The sequence below is a fragment of the Anguilla anguilla genome, chromosome 12 (genome assembly GCF_013347855.1).
Source record: "Anguilla anguilla isolate fAngAng1 chromosome 12, fAngAng1.pri, whole genome shotgun sequence".
Taxonomy (NCBI): domain Eukaryota; kingdom Metazoa; phylum Chordata; class Actinopteri; order Anguilliformes; family Anguillidae; genus Anguilla; species Anguilla anguilla.
The window spans coordinates 23,287,673-23,306,190 of NC_049212.1; the positions used below are offsets into that span (position 1 = coordinate 23,287,673).

An 18,518-nucleotide genomic window follows, 5' to 3' on the forward strand; every position below is an offset into this window, starting at 1 on the left:
CACAATTTTCCATGAAACCCAAGAAAATTCTATACATTGATGAACTCCAGTCTGTTACCATTGTACTTCTGCAATCAAGAAGTATGAGCCCTTTCCTCTTGAAATCCTCTCTATGTTATTTGATGACATCACTGACCCAGTTTTGCTCCCTGTCTCATAACACAATCCCGTGTCCCAATGTCATTTAATCTGATGGGAATTCATAGACAGTCACCCAAAGTAAAAAAAAAGAAAAAAATCAACGGTAACCCCTTTATATAAATGTGACTTGACTGGTTTTAATGAGCCAAAAGGACTCTGCAAGACCAGCAAGCCACAGTATGCTACATCTTCTATGCGGATTCATACAACAAAATTTCTTTCTTTGTTAGATTGCCTAAATTATGTATAATGACGAACCATTTTATTGTTCAGTGAAACCATAACTACTTCCTTCATGAATCTCACAGAAGAGCATCAAGAGGCAGCCTGTGTCCATTCCAACTTTTCCTGTTTGGGAACTCCACTAACAGCAGCTGATGCGCTGCTCTATGTGTCTGTAGCAGTAGTTGTGACACTGACAGTGTGTGGAAACCTGCTTGTGATCATCTCCATCTGTCACTTCAAACAGCTGCAGACACCAACTAATTTCCTACTGCTCTCTCTGGCCATGTCAGACTTTCTTGTTGGGGCAATTGTGATGCCGCTCTACTTTACTATGTTGATAGATTCACAGAGGTGCTTTGATATATTGTATTGCACAATTTTTAATGTTGCATCATATTACCTTCCTACATTATCAATTTATAATGTCGCTTTAATTGCAGTGGACCGATATCTGGCTATCTCCAATCCTTTTCACTACTCCATGAAAATGACAGTGAATGTAACTTTGAGGATAATAGCCATACTGTGGTTGTATTCATTTATCTACATTATGTTGCTTCTTTATTTCAATGAAAATTTTACTGACATGAAAGCAAACATCACATGTGGTGAGTGTATTGTTAACGTTAATACAGTATGGGCTTTTGTTGACTTTATAAGTGTATTTGTTTTACCATGCTCAATTATTATATTCATATACCTGAACATTTTTGTAATTGCTAAAAAGCATGCAAATAAAATAAGGAGTGTCAGAATGTGCCCAAAAGTGAATAACAGTTCTATGGCATCTGAAAGGAAAGCAGCAAAAACCCTTGGAGTTCTAGTGGCAGTGTTCCTTCTGTGCTTACTACCCTACTATGTAAGTGTTTTCTTTAATGTCTATATCAGGAACAGATCTGTGAACCTTGCAGTTTCAATTTCATGGACTCTAATATATTTACATTCTTCCATCAATCCTATTATTTATGCTCTATTCTATCCATGGTTTCAGAGGTCTGTAAAGCTCATAATAACACTTAAGATATGTGGCACAGACTCTTCAGTCTTGCATGTGCTGTCACAGGAAACATAAGGAGGACTTATGTAGTGTGAATGTGATGTAATAACGCCTTTTCATTTTTTTCATGCTTGTTTTTCATTAACAGGTTACAATATGTATATTATTATTATTATTATTATTATTATTATTATTTTTCACTTAGTAATGTCACAGTTTTTCTGTTTTAATTTTTAATGTTATATTTTTATTGTCATGTGTTGTGCACAATAAATGGTACATGTCAGAAGTACAAAAAACAGGTCTCCAGTTTTTATGATAAAATGTGAGGTCACTATGAGGCAATCATTTTCCATATTTTTGTCATTTTCATCATATCTCTTCCTGAGACTATTTCATATAGACATGTAATGTTTTTTTAAAAAAATGGACTGTCTGGGTTGTTTTCTTTTAACATAAAAAATGTATGAATATTAATTCATTCATCATTCAATTATTTTCATTTCAGACAAGACCACTGTTGTCAAAGTTAGAATCTTTATCGACAATCTTAAAAGGCAATACAGTCATAATTGACGGTATGGCTCTATTCTGGAAGCCCTCCCAGCCACCACGCATGGATAAAGCAGGTGCATACCCCCCTAGAGGGGTACACACAGAACAGATCCAGCAGCTATGAGGACCATTATTACCCTTTAATTATACGGTATAGGTTGATAGCGTGTCTTTAGATGTCGGAGGAAACCAGAGAATATGGAGGAAACCCACACGGACATAGGGAGAACATGCAAACTCCACACAAGGTCGGGTTTCAAACCCAGGACCTTCTTGCAGTGAGGTGACAGACACCACTGTGCCTCCCATACATGTTAGGATAGTCTAGTGAACACATAAGGGAGGAGCTGGTGGGTAGTGGAGGGGTTTTAGACTAGCAGACTGCAGTATTCAGCAGGAGGAAGCAGGCTTAGATATGCATGAGGAAGTGCCAATGAGTAAGGGGAGGTCATTTAAATAGATCGCCCTGTTATGTGAATGGACTGTGATGGGTGAACATTGCTAAACAGCTCAGCCATCGTCAGATCCAGCTGGTGCTGGGCTTGACTCTTGTGGTCTGTCTGAACTAACGCGTTTCTGGATGTATGCCATAACATTCATACATAATGCATATTTTGACTACATCTGAATTTTCATTAGCATGTTTAGTTGTTGACTACAATTTGTCTGCATTAAGCTTGCAGTTAAATAATTAAAATACTATTTCTTGACAATCATTATCTTTGAAGATTAAGTTAAGACAAATTGTTCAGTGGTGTAAGACATGCTCTTTGTTTAATCTGATGGTCCCACGGTCAAGTCAAACCACAATAAACAGAGTCTGAACTAATGTGGAATAAAAACGTTCTCCATCGCCTCATACACTTCATACCATTTCCAGAACTGCTAATATTTCCTCTTTCTTATTATTTCCATGAGCACTGACTATGTTCTTATGGATAGAGCTGTAAAATACAAATTGGCTTGCCTGGTTTTGAATCTCAGCATGGGCCTTTCTGTGTGGATTTAGATTGGCGACCTGTCCAGAGTGTATTCCTGCCTCTCCTGCCTGTTGCTGCATGCTGGGATAGGCTCCAGCAGCCCCCATGACCGTGACCAGGGTAAGCAGGCATAGATAATGGATGGATGAATGGTAGGTCTTGGGCACAATTGCATAATACACGATGCAAGCTCATCTAGTGTAGCTTAGATTGCCTAATTATACATGACGCCGGCTCATTTACAGTAACTTGGATTGTGTAATTATACACAATGCCAAATCATCTAGGTAAAGATTGTAATGTGATGGCACTGCACAATGCTACTAGGTCAGACCTGTCAATATCTGAGAAAGTGTGGGACACATGATAATATTGGCAGCATTTTAGTTTATAATATGCTAAATTAACTAATCCATATAAGCCCAATGCAATATTTTGCCAGATATGATGCTGCAACATACAGTATACACATCCCAGAGGCAACGCATTTGCCATGCTGCTGATACTGAGTTTAATTTAAAATGTAATGCACAAAACATGACTTTTCATAGAGTTTCCACTATTTGAGGTGGAAAAGGTTCCTCCATTGGGACAATGGTGAGAAACCCCAAAAGATTTGTCCAGGCTCTTGTTTTATCAGTGTAGAGTCCTCTGTGACAGAAATACAGGAATTACAACAGGGGAATCAGCATCTACAATTGAAAGTGCTCAAGGTACAGCTCCACATCCATAAACTGATGGAACCTAAAAGTGCATGAGTCTGAGAAATGGACAGAGAAGACACACAGATCATAACTGACGTTTTTAGAAAAGTAGCACCAACAATTCTGGATAAACTGACGTCAAGCTGCTGTCAGGATTTGTTAAGCACACCAACAACATCCTCTAGCCATCATTTACCACAGGTTTGAGTGCCATATCCAAAGTTCTCAAACTTTGGTGGAAACAGAAACTAGTACGCATTCCTGGAAATACCAAGGTTCTCGATAGTTCTGGGTACGGATGTTGCAATGGAAAAGAGGCTAATTTTAGAATGAACTTCCTTCCCATGATGGTCAGGACAGTAGAATTGTCTGTCTTCACATGCAAAATGAAACCTTACCTCTTTGAAGTGCATCTTGGTTCTACTCTCATTCTCCTGCACTGATAATCATACCCTTTGTGGTAGTTCAGGTTCTGGTCATTTTTATGATTTGATTTTTCACTTTTAGGGGTTGTTATGGATGTACTGTAATCTGGATGTTTTTGCTTAGTATTGTTAATTTGCATTAGTGCTTCAGTGATGGTACATATATATTCGTTGGTCTTGGAATGATGTATATACTAGGTCTGAGATTCAACAGCATGAACTTGTGTTAAGAGCTTCTGTTAAATTAATGTAATGCTATGTTATTTTGGGTAAACAAGGAGGGATATATTTAACAGGATTTGTCACAATTTTCCATGAAACCCAAGAAAATTCTATACATTGATGAACTCCAGTCTGTTACCATTGTACTTCTGCAATCAAGAAGTATGAGCCCTTTCCTCTTGAAATCCTCTCTATGTTATTTGATGACATCACTGACCCAGTTTTGCTCCCTGTCTCATAACACAATCCCGTGTCCCAATGTCATTTAATCTGATGGGAATTCATAGACAGTCACCCAAAGTAAAAAAAAGAAAAAAATCAACGGTAACCCCTTTATATAAATGTGACTTGACTGGTTTTAATGAGCCAAAAGGACTCTGCAAGACCAGCAAGCCACAGTATGCTACATCTTCTATGCGGATTCATACAACAAAATTTCTTTCTTTGTTAGATTGCCTAAATTATGTATAATGACGAACCATTTTATTGTTCAGTGAAACCATAACTACTTCCTTCATGAATCTCACAGAAGAGCATCAAGAGGCAGCCTGTGTCCATTCCAACTTTTCCTGTTTGGGAACTCCACTAACAGCAGCTGATGCGCTGCTCTATGTGTCTGTAGCAGTAGTTGTGACACTGACAGTGTGTGGAAACCTGCTTGTGATCATCTCCATCTGTCACTTCAAACAGCTGCAGACACCAACTAATTTCCTATTGCTCTCTCTGGCCATGTCAGACTTTCTTGTTGGGGCAATTGTGATGCCGCTCTACTTTACTATGCTGATAGATTCACAGAGGTGCTTTGATATATTGTATTGCACGATTTTTAATGTTGCAGCATATTACCTTACTTGTATATCAATTTATAATGTCGCTTTAATTGCAGTGGACCGATATCTGGCTCTCTCCAACCCTTTTCACTACTCCATGAAAATGACAGTGAATGTAACTTTGAGGATAATAGCCATACTGTGGTTGTATTCATTTATCTACATTATGTTGCTTCTTTATTTCAATGAAAATTTTACTGACATGAAAGCAAACGTCACATGTGGTGAGTGTATTGTTAACGTTAATACAGTATGGGCTTTTGTTGACTTTATAAGTGTATTTGTTTTACCATGCTCAATTATTATATTCATATACCTGAACATTTTTGTAATTGCTAAAAAGCATGCAAATAAAATAAGGAGTGTCAGAATGTGCCCAAAAGTGAATAACAGTTCTATGGCATCTGAAAGGAAAGCAGCAAAAACCCTTGGAGTTCTAGTGGCAGTGTTCCTTCTGTGCTTACTACCCTACTATGTAAGTGTTTTCTTTAATGTCTATATCAGGAACAGATCTGTGAACCTTGCAGTTTCAATTTCATGGACTCTAATATATTTAAATTCTTCCATTAATCCTATTATTTATGCTCTGTTCTATCCATGGTTTCAGAGGTCTGTTAAACTCATGATAACACTTAAGATATGTGGCACAGACTCTTCAGTCTTGCATGTGCTGGCACAGGAAACATAAGGACTTATTATGTAGTGTGAATGTGATGTAATAACGCCTTTTCATTTTTTTCATCCTTGTTTTTCATTAATGGGTTACAATATGTATATTATTATTATTATTATTATTATTATTATTATTTTTATTTTTATTATTATTATTATTATTATTATTATTATTATTATTATTATCACTTAGTGATGTCACCGTTTTTCTGTTTTAATTTTTAATGTTATATTTTTATTGTCATGTGTTGTGCAAAATAAATGGTACATATCAGAAGTACAAAAAACAGGTCTCCAGTTTTTATGGTAAAATGTGTGGTCGCTATGAGCCAATCATTTTCCCAATTTTTGTCATTTTCATCATATCTCTTCCTGAGACTATTTCATATAGACATGTAATGTTTTAAAAAATGGACTGTCTGGGTTGTTTTTTTTTAACATAAAAAATGCATGAATATTCATTTGTTTATCATTCAATTATCTTCATTTCAGACAAGACCACTGTTGTCAAAGTTAGAATCTTTATCGCCAATCTTAAAAGGCAATACAGTTATATTTGATGGTATGGCTCTATTCTGGAAGCCCTCCCAGCCACCACGCATGGATAAAGCAGGTGCATACCCCCCTAGAAGGGTACACACAGAACAGATCCAGCAGCTATGAGGACCATTATTACCCTTTAATTATACGCTATAGGTTGATAGCGTGTGTTTAGATGTCGGAGGAAATCAGAGAATATGGAGGAAACCCACACGGACATGGGGAGAGCATGCAAACTCCACACAAGGTTGGGTTTCAATCCCAGGCCCTTCTTGCAGTGAGGTGACAGTGCTATGCACTGCACCACTGCGCCTCCAATACATGTTAGGATAGTCTAGTGAACACATAAGGGAGGAGCTGGTGGGTAGTGGAGGGGTTTTAGACTAGCAGACTGCAGTATTCAGCAGGAGGAAGCAGGCTTAGATATGCATGAGGAAGTGCCAATGAGTAAGGGGAGGTCATTTAAATAGATCGCCCTGTTATGTGAATGGACTGTGATGGGTGAACATTGCTAAACAGCTCAGCCATCGTCAGATCCAGCTGGTGCTGGGCTTGACTTTTGTGGTCTGTCTGAACTAACGCGTTTCTGGATGCATGCCATAACATTCATACATAATGCATATTTTGACTACATCTGAATTTTCATTAGCATGTTTAGTTGTTGACTACAATTTGTCTGCATTAAGTTTGCAGTTAAATAATTTAAATACTATTTCTTGATAATCATTATCATTGAAGATTAAGTTAAGACAAATTGTTCACTGGTGTAAGACATGCTCTTTGTTTAATCTGATGGTCCCACGGTCAAGTCAAACCACAATAAACAGAGTCTGAACTAATGTGGAATAAATACGTTCTCCATTGCCCCATACACTTCATACCATTTCCAGCACTGCTAATATTTCCTCTTTCTTATTATTTCCATGAGCACTGACTCTGTTATTATGGATACAGCTGTAAGATAAATCCTGGCTTGCCTGGTTTTCAATCTCAGCACGGGCATTTCTGTGTGGAGTTAGATTGGCGACCTGTCCAGAGTGTATTCCTGCCTCTCCTTCCTATTGCTGCATGCTGGGATAGGCTCCAGCAGCCCCCATGACCGTGACCATGGTAAGCAGGCATAGATAATGGATGGATGAATGGTAGGTCTTGGGCACAATTGCCTAATACACGATGCTAGCTCATCTACTGTAGCTTAGATTGCCTAATTATACATGACGCCGGCTCATTTACAGTAACTTGGATTGTGTAATTATACACAATGCCAAATCATCTAGGTAAAGATTGCAATGTGATGGCACTGCACAATGCTACTAGGTCAGACCTGTCAATATCTGAGAAAGTGTGTGACACATGATAATATTGGCAGCATTTTAGTTTATAATATGCTAAATTAACTAATCCATATAAGCCCAATGCAATATTTTGCCAGATATGATGTTGCAACATACAGTATACACATCCCAGAGGCAACGCATTTGCCATGCTGCTGATACTGAGTTTAATTAAAAATGTAATGCACAAAACATGACTTTTCATAGAGTTTCCACTATTTGAGGTGGAAAAGGTTCCTCCATTGGGACAATGGTGAGAAACCCCAAAAGATTTGTCCAGGCTCTTGTTTTATCCGTGTAGAGTCCTCTGTGACAGAAATACAGGAATTACAACAGGGGAATCAGCATCTACAATTGAAAGTGCTCAAGGTACAGCTCCACATCCATAAACTGATGGAACCTAAAAGTGCATGAGTCTGAGAAATGGACAGAGAAGACACACAGATCATAACTGACATTTTCAGAAAAGTAGCACCAACAATTCTGGATAAACTGTCGTCAAGCTGCTGTCAGGATTTGTTAAGCATAGCAACAACATCCTCTAGCCATCATTTACCACAGGTTTGAGTGCCATATCCAAAGTTCTCAAACTTTGGTGGAAACAGAAACTAGTACGCATTCCCGGAAATACCAAGGTTCTCAATAGTTCTGGGTACGGATGCAACGGAAAAGGGCCTAATTTTAGAATGAACTTCCTTCCCATGATGGTCAGGACAGTAGAATTGTCTGTCTTCACATGCAAAATGAAACCTTACCTCTTTGAAGTGCATCTTGGTTCTACTCTCATTCTCCTGCACTGATAATCATACCCTTTGTGGTAGTTCAGGTTCTGGTCATTTTTATGATTTGATTTTTTACTTTTAGGGGTTGTAATGGATGTACTGTAATCTGGATGTTTTTGCTTAGTATAGTTAATTTGCATTATTGCTTCAATGATGGTACATATATACTCGTTGGTCTTGGAATGATGTATATACTAGGTCTGAGATTCAACAGCATGAACTTGTGTTAAGAGCTTCTGTTAAATTAATGTAATACTATGTCATTTTGGGTAAACAAGGAGGGATATATTTAACAGGATTTGTCACAATTTTCCATGAAACCCAAGAAAATTCTATACATTGATGAACTCCAGTCTGTTACCATTGTACTTCTGCAATCAATAAGTATAAGCCCTTTCCTCTTGAAATCCTCTCTATGTTATTTGATGACATCACTGACCCAGTTTTGCTCCCTGTCTCCTAACACAATCCCGTGTCCCAATGTCATTTAATCTGATGGGAATTCATAGACAGTCACCCAAAGTAAAAAAAAGAAAAAAATCAACGGTAACCCCTTTATATAAATGTGACTCGACTGGTCTTAATGAGCCAAAAGGACTCTGCAAGACCAGCAAGCCACAGTACGCTATATCTTTTATGCGGATTCATACAACAAAATTTCTTTCTTTGTTAGACTGCCTAAATTATGTATAATGACAGACCGTTTTATTGTTCAGTGAAACCATAACTACTTCCTTCATGAATCTCACAGAAGAGCATCAAGAGGCAGCCTGTGTCCATTCCAACTTCTCCTGTTTGGGAACTCCACTAACAGCAGCTGATGCGCTGCTCTATGTGTCTGTAGCAGTAGTTGTGACGCTGACAGTGTGTGGAAACCTGCTTGTGATCATCTCCATCTGTCACTTCAAACAGCTGCAGACACCAACTAATTTCCTACTGCTCTCTCTGGCCATGGCAGACTTTCTTGTTGGGTTAATTGTGATGCCGCTCTACTTTACTATGTTGATAGATTCACAGAAGTGCTTTGGTATATTGTATTGCACAATTTTTAATGTTGCATCGTATTTCCTTACTGGTATATCAATTTATAATGTCGCTTTAATTGCAGTGGACCGATATCTGGCTCTCTCCAACCCTTTTCACTACTCCATGAAAATGACAGTGAATGTAACTTTGAGAATAATAGCCATACTGTGGTTGTATTCATTAATCTACGGTATGTTACTTCTCTATTTCAATGGAAATTTTACTGACATGAAAGCAAACATCACATGTGGTGAGTGTATTGTTAACGTTAATACAGTATGGGCTTTTGTTGACTTTATAATTACATTTGTTTTACCATGCTCGATTATTATATTCATATACCTGAACATTTTTGCTATTGCTAAAAAGCATGCAAATAAAATAAGGAGTGTCAGAAAGTGCCCAAAAGTAAATAACAGTAATATGGCATCTGAAAGGAAAGCAGCAAAAACCCTTGGAGTTTTAGTGGCAGTGTTCCTTCTGTGCTTAGTACCCTACTATGTAAGTGCCTTCCTTAATGTCTATTTCAGGAACAGATCTGTGAACTTTGCAATTTCAATTTCATGGACTCTAATATACTTAAATTCTTCCATCAATCCTATTATTTATGCTCTGTTCTATCCATGGTTTCAGAGGTCTGTTAAACTCATAATAACACTTAAAGTATGTGGCACAGACTCTTCAGTCTTGCATGTGCTGGCACAGGAAACATAAGGACTTCTTATGTAGTGTGAATGTGCTGTAATAAAGCCTTTTCATTTTTTTTCATCCTTGTTTTTCATTAATGGGTTACAATATGTATATTATTATTATTTTTATTATTATTATTATTATTATTATTATTATTATTATTAAAATTATTAAAATGTGTGGTCGCTATGAGCCAATCATTTTCCCAATTTTTGTCATTTTCATCATATCTCTTCCTGAGACTATTTCATATAGACATGTAATGTTTTAAAAAATGGACTGTCTGGGTTGTTCTCTTTTAACATAAAAAATGCATGAATATTCATTCGTTTATCATTCAATTATCTTCATTTCAGACAAGACCACTGTTGTCAAAGTTAGAATCTTTATCGCCAATCTTAAAAGGCAATACAGTTATATTTGATGTTTTGGCTCTATTCTGGAAGCCCTCCCAGCCACCACGCATGGATAAAGCAGGTGCATACCCCCCTAGAGTGGTACACACAGAACAGATCCAGCAGCTATGAGGACCATTATTACCCTTTAATTATACGGTATAGGTTGATAGCGTGTGTTTAGATGTCGGAGGAAACCAGAGAATATGGAGGAAACCCACACGGACATAGGGAGAACATGCAAACTCCACACAAGGTTTGGTTTCAAACCCAGGACCTTCTTGCAGTGAGGTGACAGACACCACTGTGCCTCCCATACATGTTAGGATAGTCTAGTGAACACATAAGGGAGGAGCTGGTGGGTGGTGGTGGGGTTTTAGACTAGCAGACTGCAGTATTCAGCAGGAGGAAGCAGGTTTAGATATGCATGAGGAAGTGCCAATGAGTAAGGGGAGGTCATTTAAATAGATCGCCCTGTTATGTGAATGGACTGTGATGGGTGAACATTGCTAAACAGCTCAGCCATCGTCAGATCCAGCTGGTGCTGGGCTTGACTCTTGTGCTCTGTCTGAACTAACGCGTTTCTGGATGTATGCCATAACATTTATACATAATGCATATTTTGACTACATCTGAATCTTCATTAGCATGTTTAGTTGTTGACAACAATTTGTCTGCATTTTGTTTGCAGTTAAATAATTTAAATACTATTTCTTGATAATCATTATCATTTAAAATTAAGTTAAGACAAATTGTTCAGTGGTGTAAGACATGCTCTTTGTTTAATCTGATGGTCCCACGGTCAAGTCAAACCACAATAAACAGAGTCTGAACTAATGTGGAATAAATACGTTCTCAGTCGCCCCATACACTTCATACCATTTCCAGCACTGCTAATATTTCCTCTTTCTTATTATTTCCATGAGCACTGACTCTGTTATTATGGATACAGCTGTAAGATACATACTGACTTGCCTGGTTTTGAATCTCAGCATGGACCTTTCTGTTTGGAGTTAGATTGGCGACCTGTCCAGAGTGTATTCCTGCCTCTCCTGCCTCTCGTTGCATGCTGGGATAGGCTCCAGCACCCCCCATGAGCCTGACCAGTGTTAGCAGGTATAGATAATGGATGGATGGATGGATGGATGGATGGATAGATGGTAGGTTTTGGGCACAATTGCCTAATACACGATACTAGCTCATCTACTGTAGCTTAAATTGCCTAATTATACATTATGTTGGCTCATTTACAGTAGCTTGGATTGTGTAATTATACACAATGCCAGATCATCTAGATAAAGATTGCAATGTGATGGCCACGCACAATGCTAGTAGGCCAGACCTATTAATATCTGAGAAAGTGTGGGACACATGATAATATTGGCATCATTTTAGTTTATAATATGCTAAATTAACTAATCCATATAAGCCCAATACATGATTTTGCTAGATATGATGCTGCAACATACAGTATACACATCCCAGAGGCAACGCATTTGCCATGCTGCTGATGCTGAGTTTAATTTAAAATTTAATGCACAAAACATGACTTTTCATAGAGTTTCCACTATTTGAGGTGGAAAAGGTTCCTCCATTGGGATAATGGTGAGAAACCCCAAAAGATTTGTCCAGGCTCTTGTTTTATCAGTGTAGAGTCCTCTGTGACAGAAATACAGGAATAACAACAGGGAAATCAGCAGCTACAATTGAAAGTGCTCAAGGTACAGCTCCACTGCCATAAACTGATGGAACCTAAAAGTGCATGAGTCTGAGAAATGGACGGAGAAGACATACAGATCATAACTGGCATTTTCCGAAAAGTAGCACCAACGATTCTGGATAAACTGTCGTCAAGCTGCTGTCAGGATTTGTTAAGCACAGCAACAACATCCCCTAGCCATCATTTACCACAGGTTTGAGTGCCATATCCAAAGTTCTCAAACTTTGGTGGAAACAGAAACTAGTACACATTCCGGGAAATTTCTAGGTTCCCGATAGTTCTGGGTACGGGTGTTGCAATGGAAAAGGGGCTAATTTTAGAATGAACTTCCCCTGGTGGTCAGGACAGCAGAATTGTCTGTCTTCACATGCAAAATGAAACCTTACCTCTTTGGAGTGCATCTTGTTTCTACTCTCATTCCCTGGCTCTGATAATCATACTTTTTGTGGTAGTTCAGGTTCTGGTCATTTTTATGATTTGAGGTTTCTCTTTCAGGGGTTTTTATGGATGTACTGTAATCTGGATGTTTTTGCTTAGCATAGTTAATTTGCATTAGTGCTGCAGTGATGGTACGTATACACTCGTTGGTCTTGGAATGATGTATATACCAGGTCTGGGACTCAACAGCATGAACTTGTGTTAAGAGCTTCTGTTAAATTAATGTAATACTATGTTAATTTGGGTAAACAAGGAGGGATATATTTAACAGGATTTGTCATAATTTTCCATGAAACCCAAGAAAATTCTATACATTGATGAACTCCTGTCTGTTACCATCGTACTTTTGCAATCAAGAAGTATAAGCCCTTTCCTCTTGATATCCTCTCTATATTAATTGATGACATCACTGACCCTGTTTTGCTCCCTGTCTCCTAACACAATCCCGTGTACAGATGTAATTTAATCTGATGGGAATTCATAGACAGTCACCCAAAGTAAAAAAAATAAATAAATAAATAAAAAAATCAATGGTAACCCCTTTATATAAATGTGACTTGACTTGTCTTAATGAGACAAAAGGTCTCTGCAAGACCAGCAAGCCACAGTATGCTATATCTTTTAAGCAGATTCATGCAACAAAACTTCTTTCTTTTTTAGATAGATTATGTATAATGACAGAACGTTTTATTGTTCTGTGAAACTGTAACTACTTCCTTCATGAATCTCAAAGAAGAGCATCAAGAGGCAGCCTGTGTCCATTCAAACTTTACCTGTTTGGGAACTTCACTAACAGCAGCTGATGTGCTGCTGTATGCGTCTGTAGCAGTAGTTGTGACACTGACAGTGTGTGGAAACCTGCTTGTGATCATTTCCATCTGCCACTTCAAACAGCTTCAGACACCAACTAATTTCCTACTGCTCTCTCTGGCTGTGGCTGACTTTCTTGTTGGGGTAATTGTGATGCCTCTCTACTTTACTATGTTGATAGATTCACAGAGGTGCTTTGATATATTGTATTGCACAATTTTTAATGTTGCAGCATATTACCTTACTTGTACATCCATTTATAACGTAGCTTTAATTGCAGTGGACCGATATCTGGCTCTCTCCAATCCTTTTCACTACTCCATGAAAGTGACAGTGAACGTAACTTTGAGGATAATAGGCATACTGTGGTTGTATTCGTTAATCTACAACATGTTGCTTCTTTATTTCAATGGAAATATTACTGACATGAAAGCAAACATCACATGTGGTGAGTGTATTATTATAGTTAATAAAGTATGGGCTATTGTTGACTTCATAATTGTATTTGTTTTACCATGCTCAATTATTATATTCATATACCTGAACATTTTTGCTATTGCTAAAAAGCATGCCAATAAAATAAGGAGTGTCAGAAAGTGCCCAAAAGAAAACAACAGTAATACGGCATCTGAAAGGAAAGCAGCAAAAACTCTTGGAGTTCTAGTGGCAGTGTTCCTTCTGTGCTTAGTACCCTACTATGTACGTTCCTTCCTTGATGTCTATTTCAGGAATGAATCTATGCACCTTGCAGTTTCAATTACAGAGACTCTAATATATTTAAATTCTTCCATCAATCCTGTTATTTATGCCCTGTTCTATCCATGGTTTCAGAGGTCTGTAAAGCTCATAATAACACTTAAGATATGTGGCACAGACTCTTCAGTCTTGCATGTGCTGGCACAGGAAACATAAGGACTTGTTATGTAATGTGAATGTGATGTAATATAGCCTTTTCATTTTTTCATCCTTGTTTTCATCAATGGGTTACAGTATGTTCTGTATGTTATTGTCCAAATTCTTCTTCTTCTTCTTCTTCTTATTATTATTATTATTATTATTATAATTATCATTATTAATAATAATAATAATAATAATAATAATAATAAAATTTAACTCCAATACAGACTCCAATCATTAATTGTTAAAATTCTTTTAATTAAGAATAATGGCCGTTTCCTTAATTGAATTGAATAACCATCAAATTAATCTATGAACAAGCTTCTTAATTCGATAATTTGAGAGCAGCAGTGGAACATATCTGTAAATTTATTTTATGATCGACCTCAGAACTCCAAGCATTATTGGCATTACTTTTGCATTAATTCAGAACTCAGATACACAGTGTACCCACTAGTGTATCGTCTGATGTTTCCTTTTATGTGGTGTGATGGCAGTTGGACTCCATGAACTGCGAAGTGTTCTTCGGGTTCATGTTGATGGTGGGCACCCCATTGTAGTGGATATTGAGTTTAGCTGGATACCACAGACTGTGGATACCACAGACTCCTCTCTCCCATAAGGCCTGTATCACATCTTGGCAAGGGCAACACTGTGCCATCACCTCGCTGGTGTAGTCTGGGAAGATGGACACCCTACCTCCCTTGTAGTCAGAGCCTGCTGTCTTTCAAGGCACATAATAGTCACGTTCAGTTTAAAATGATGGATGTGAGCCAAAACTGTGCAATCCTTAGCACTCGTTGCTGGCTTCAGTTAAAGGGAACAGTAAGCATGGTCAACTGCAATTGGATTCCCCAGTCTGTTTCCCCAAACTGATTCTCCCTCCAATAGCTTGGGAATTAGCTTAGAGACAACTTCTGTGGGTCAACCCTCGTCTGTAGTAAATCATGATAAAGACCTTGTGCTGCCGACTTCACACTTTGCCTCGGATATATCCCAGACCACCCAGCCCAGGCATGTTAACCTGTGTATATTACAGACATACATATACAAAACCCTACTGTAATATCCCATGTTGCACTGAGTCTAGGAGCTCATGTGGATGACGCAATCAAGTGCGCCACAGTGTGGAATGGAAGTAAAAAATAAAATGGTTGCACGAGTGTGCTGAACGTGACTACTAGTTTTGTTTATTTGGACAATTCACTGTCGAATAGAACAGAACATTACACCTACAACTGCAAAAAATAATTGCTGTAAGCATAATGACATAGCTACGTATTATGACAAACAGTATAATACCCATAAGGATAATTAAATCAATTATTAGATAATAATAATTTAATCTATATATTTTCTTTAATATAGGTCTTTGCTATATTGTCTTAATTAAGCACTATCATTGTTGATTGGCTACCTAATTTGATAGCAACCATTGATGGCAACATAAACCTTAATCAATAAATTCTGCTGTTTTTGTGCTAGCTAGCAGGCTGACTTGGTCGGAAGATGAACTCATGCTTTCTTGAACTAACTGCAAAAGCTTGAAAGAAAATCAAATGTCCTGTACAGTTAATATAGTATAACATAATGACAAGAACAGGCCATTCAGCCCATCAATGATCTCCATTTTCCGGACTAAATTGTATCTAGTGCTCTGATTACCTACCGGCTAGATAGTATCCAACTTCGTATCAAGCTTGGTCTTGAGTTTCTGCCTCTACTATGTGACCTGGCAGGATATTCATACATTGACTACTCTGCATGAAACCTAATGTCCTGAATTTGTTTTTTGGTGCCTGATTGACAGTACAATAGACCACAGGCATGGAGGAACCTGACCAGCCCGTACAGAGCCCTGACCTTAAACCCATCCAACACCTATGAGATCAATTTGAAAACCAACTACAAGCCAGGCCTAATCACTAATGCCCAAGCTCACTAATGCTCTTGTGGCTGAATGGAAGCAAATCCCGGCAGCAGTGTTCCAGTATTTAGTATTAAGCTTTCCCAGAAGTGTGGGGGTTGTTATAGCAGCAAAGGGTGGACAAACTCCATATTAAAACCCATAATTTTGGATAATATGTTGTATGTCTGATGTCAACGTACCTTTGACCATGTAGTGTACCTGGTGGTCCTGGAAAGCTGTAAGTCACGGGTGGCACTTTTACTCATGTAAATCAAGTCAATTAACCACCATTGTATCTAGAATCAACAAGTACAAGTTGAAAGCCCTTTTCCCTGGACACTGTCTACATTTATTATTTGATTACATCACTGGTCTTTCCCAGTTGTGTTTTTTGTCTCCTAACATAAACCTCTGTACAAACAGGGGTAATTTAATCTGATGGGGATTCAGAACAACCATCAGAAGAAAAAAACAATGGTAACTCCATTATATAAATGTCACTACATCCCTAAATTATTCAAACGGACTATAGGTACAAAGGCAAGATTGGTAAGATGCGTTTTTTTATGCAGGTCTACAGGTTTTATGCAGTTTGACGCAAATATATTTTTTTAGATTGCCAACATTAATTATAACAGTGGGATGTTTGATTGTTGTTGAAGTGAAACTGTAACCCTTTTCTTCATTCATGAATCTCACTGAAGTACATCAAGAGGAATCTTGTGTCTTTTCAAACTTTTCCTGTTTGGAAGTTTTAACAGCAGCTGATGTGCTGCTGTATGTGTCTGCGGCAGTAGTTGTGACACTGACAGTGTGTGGAAACCTGCTTGTGATCATCTCCATCTGTCACTTCAAGCAGCTTCAGACACCAACCAATTTCCTCCTACTGTCCCTGGCTATGGCGGACTTTCTTGTTGGGGTAATTGTGATGCCCCTCTATTTTACTATGTTGATAGACCCACAGAGATGCTTTGATACAATGCCTTGCACAATTTTTAATGTAGCAGAATTGTATCTTACTTGTATATCAATTTATAATGTAGCTTTAATTGCAGTAGACCGATATCTGGCTCTCTCCAACCCTTTTCACTACTCTATGAAAATGACAGTTAATTTAACTTTGAGGATAATAGCCATACTGTGGCTGTATTCATTAATCTACAATATGTTGCTTCTCTATTTCAATGGAAATATTACTGACATGAAAGCAAACATCACATGTGGTGAGTGCATTGTTACAGTTAATAAAGAATGGTCCATTATTGACTTCATAACTGTATTTGTTTTACCATGCTCAATTATTATATTCATATACCTGAACATTTTTTCTATTGCTAAAAAGCATGCAAATAAAATTAGGAGTGTTAGAAAGTGCCCAAAAGTAAATAACAGTTCTATGGCATCTGAAAGTAAAGCAGCAAAAACCCTTGGAGTTCTAGTGGCAGTGTTCCTTCTGTGCTTAGTACCCTGCTATGTAAGTGCCTTCCTTAATGTCTATTTCAAGAACAGATCTGTGAACCTTGCAGTTTCAATTACATTGACTCTAATACATTTAAATTCTTCCATCAATCCTATTATTTATGCCTTGTTCTATCCATGGTTTCAGAGGTCTGTTAAACTCATATTAACACTTAAAATATGTGGCACAGAGTCTTCCATCTTGAATGTGCTTGAACGGGAAACATAATTTCCTATGAATGCTGTAAAACAGTTTTCTTCTTCCTTGTTTTTCTGTTGTCACAAAGCATGTTTGTTCAGATTTTTGTGACTTCTACCACTCCTACTGGTACATCCACACAGATTGTCAAAACGCCCTATGCTTGCAGTGCCAAAAAAACACCCAACAAAGCACTAATTGCCCTTGTGTCAATATAACAAATGTACAGTAAACTGTAATGGCTTGAAAGTGAACACATAGGAATACCCCCTGGAACATCAGAAATGTCAAATTAACTGTAGGTTGTTTTTTTCTAAGGTTCCTTGGGTTTTTCAAACTTTGTGAGAATGTTTCTCATGTACACTCCCTGGTGTTGGAGTATATTACAACACCTGAAAAAATTGGACTTGCTATGTTTTACTGATTTTAAAGGTATTGCACTTGTGTCATTTTGAGTTGTGGAGAACCCATTGTTTCTATAATTTGATTAAATGTCATTGTTTTTCTATCTTGTCATTTTTAATATACTGTTTTTTGTTGTGTTTTGCACAAAATAAGGCCTATTTAAG

At 37.7% G+C, this 18,518-nt stretch overlaps 5 protein-coding genes across 5 annotated transcripts; all 5 read left to right on the forward strand.

Annotated features, from left to right (window-relative positions):
• The first annotated feature begins 303 nt into the window (after positions 1-303).
• On the forward strand, positions 304-1,438 carry LOC118210319 (trace amine-associated receptor 13c-like). Its single transcript, XM_035386398.1, has one exon. The coding sequence runs from the start codon at positions 437-439 to the stop codon at positions 1,436-1,438; it is 1,002 nt and encodes a 333-aa protein (XP_035242289.1). The 5' UTR covers positions 304-436.
• Positions 1,439-4,632: 3,194 nt separating this feature from the next.
• Positions 4,633-5,840, forward strand: LOC118210247 (trace amine-associated receptor 13c-like). The gene has a single exon (XM_035386270.1). The coding sequence runs from the start codon at positions 4,766-4,768 to the stop codon at positions 5,765-5,767; it is 1,002 nt and encodes a 333-aa protein (XP_035242161.1). The 5' UTR covers positions 4,633-4,765; the 3' UTR covers positions 5,768-5,840.
• Positions 5,841-9,015: 3,175 nt separating this feature from the next.
• LOC118210235 (trace amine-associated receptor 13c-like) lies at positions 9,016-10,147 on the forward strand. Its single transcript, XM_035386255.1, has one exon. The coding sequence runs from the start codon at positions 9,146-9,148 to the stop codon at positions 10,145-10,147; it is 1,002 nt and encodes a 333-aa protein (XP_035242146.1). The 5' UTR covers positions 9,016-9,145.
• Positions 10,148-13,374: 3,227 nt separating this feature from the next.
• Positions 13,375-14,429, forward strand: LOC118210332 (trace amine-associated receptor 13c-like). The gene has a single exon (XM_035386427.1). It carries the CDS (start codon positions 13,397-13,399, stop codon positions 14,396-14,398), a length of 1,002 nt encoding a protein of 333 aa, XP_035242318.1. The 5' UTR covers positions 13,375-13,396; the 3' UTR covers positions 14,399-14,429.
• Positions 14,430-16,894: 2,465 nt separating this feature from the next.
• LOC118210289 (trace amine-associated receptor 13c-like) lies at positions 16,895-18,127 on the forward strand. Its single transcript, XM_035386338.1, has one exon. It carries the CDS (start codon positions 16,981-16,983, stop codon positions 17,977-17,979), a length of 999 nt encoding a protein of 332 aa, XP_035242229.1. The 5' UTR covers positions 16,895-16,980; the 3' UTR covers positions 17,980-18,127.
• Positions 18,128-18,518: the final 391 nt, after the last annotated feature.

Bases quoted from the DNA above. Each gene is read 5' to 3' on its own strand.
- LOC118210247 (XM_035386270.1), top strand. From the start codon at position 4,766: ATGAATCTCACAGAAGAGCATCAAGAGGCAGCCTGTGTCCATTCCAAC.
- LOC118210289 (XM_035386338.1), top strand. From the start codon at position 16,981: ATGAATCTCACTGAAGTACATCAAGAGGAATCTTGTGTCTTTTCAAAC.
- LOC118210332 (XM_035386427.1), top strand. From the start codon at position 13,397: ATGAATCTCAAAGAAGAGCATCAAGAGGCAGCCTGTGTCCATTCAAAC.
- LOC118210235 (XM_035386255.1), top strand. From the start codon at position 9,146: ATGAATCTCACAGAAGAGCATCAAGAGGCAGCCTGTGTCCATTCCAAC.
- LOC118210319 (XM_035386398.1), top strand. From the start codon at position 437: ATGAATCTCACAGAAGAGCATCAAGAGGCAGCCTGTGTCCATTCCAAC.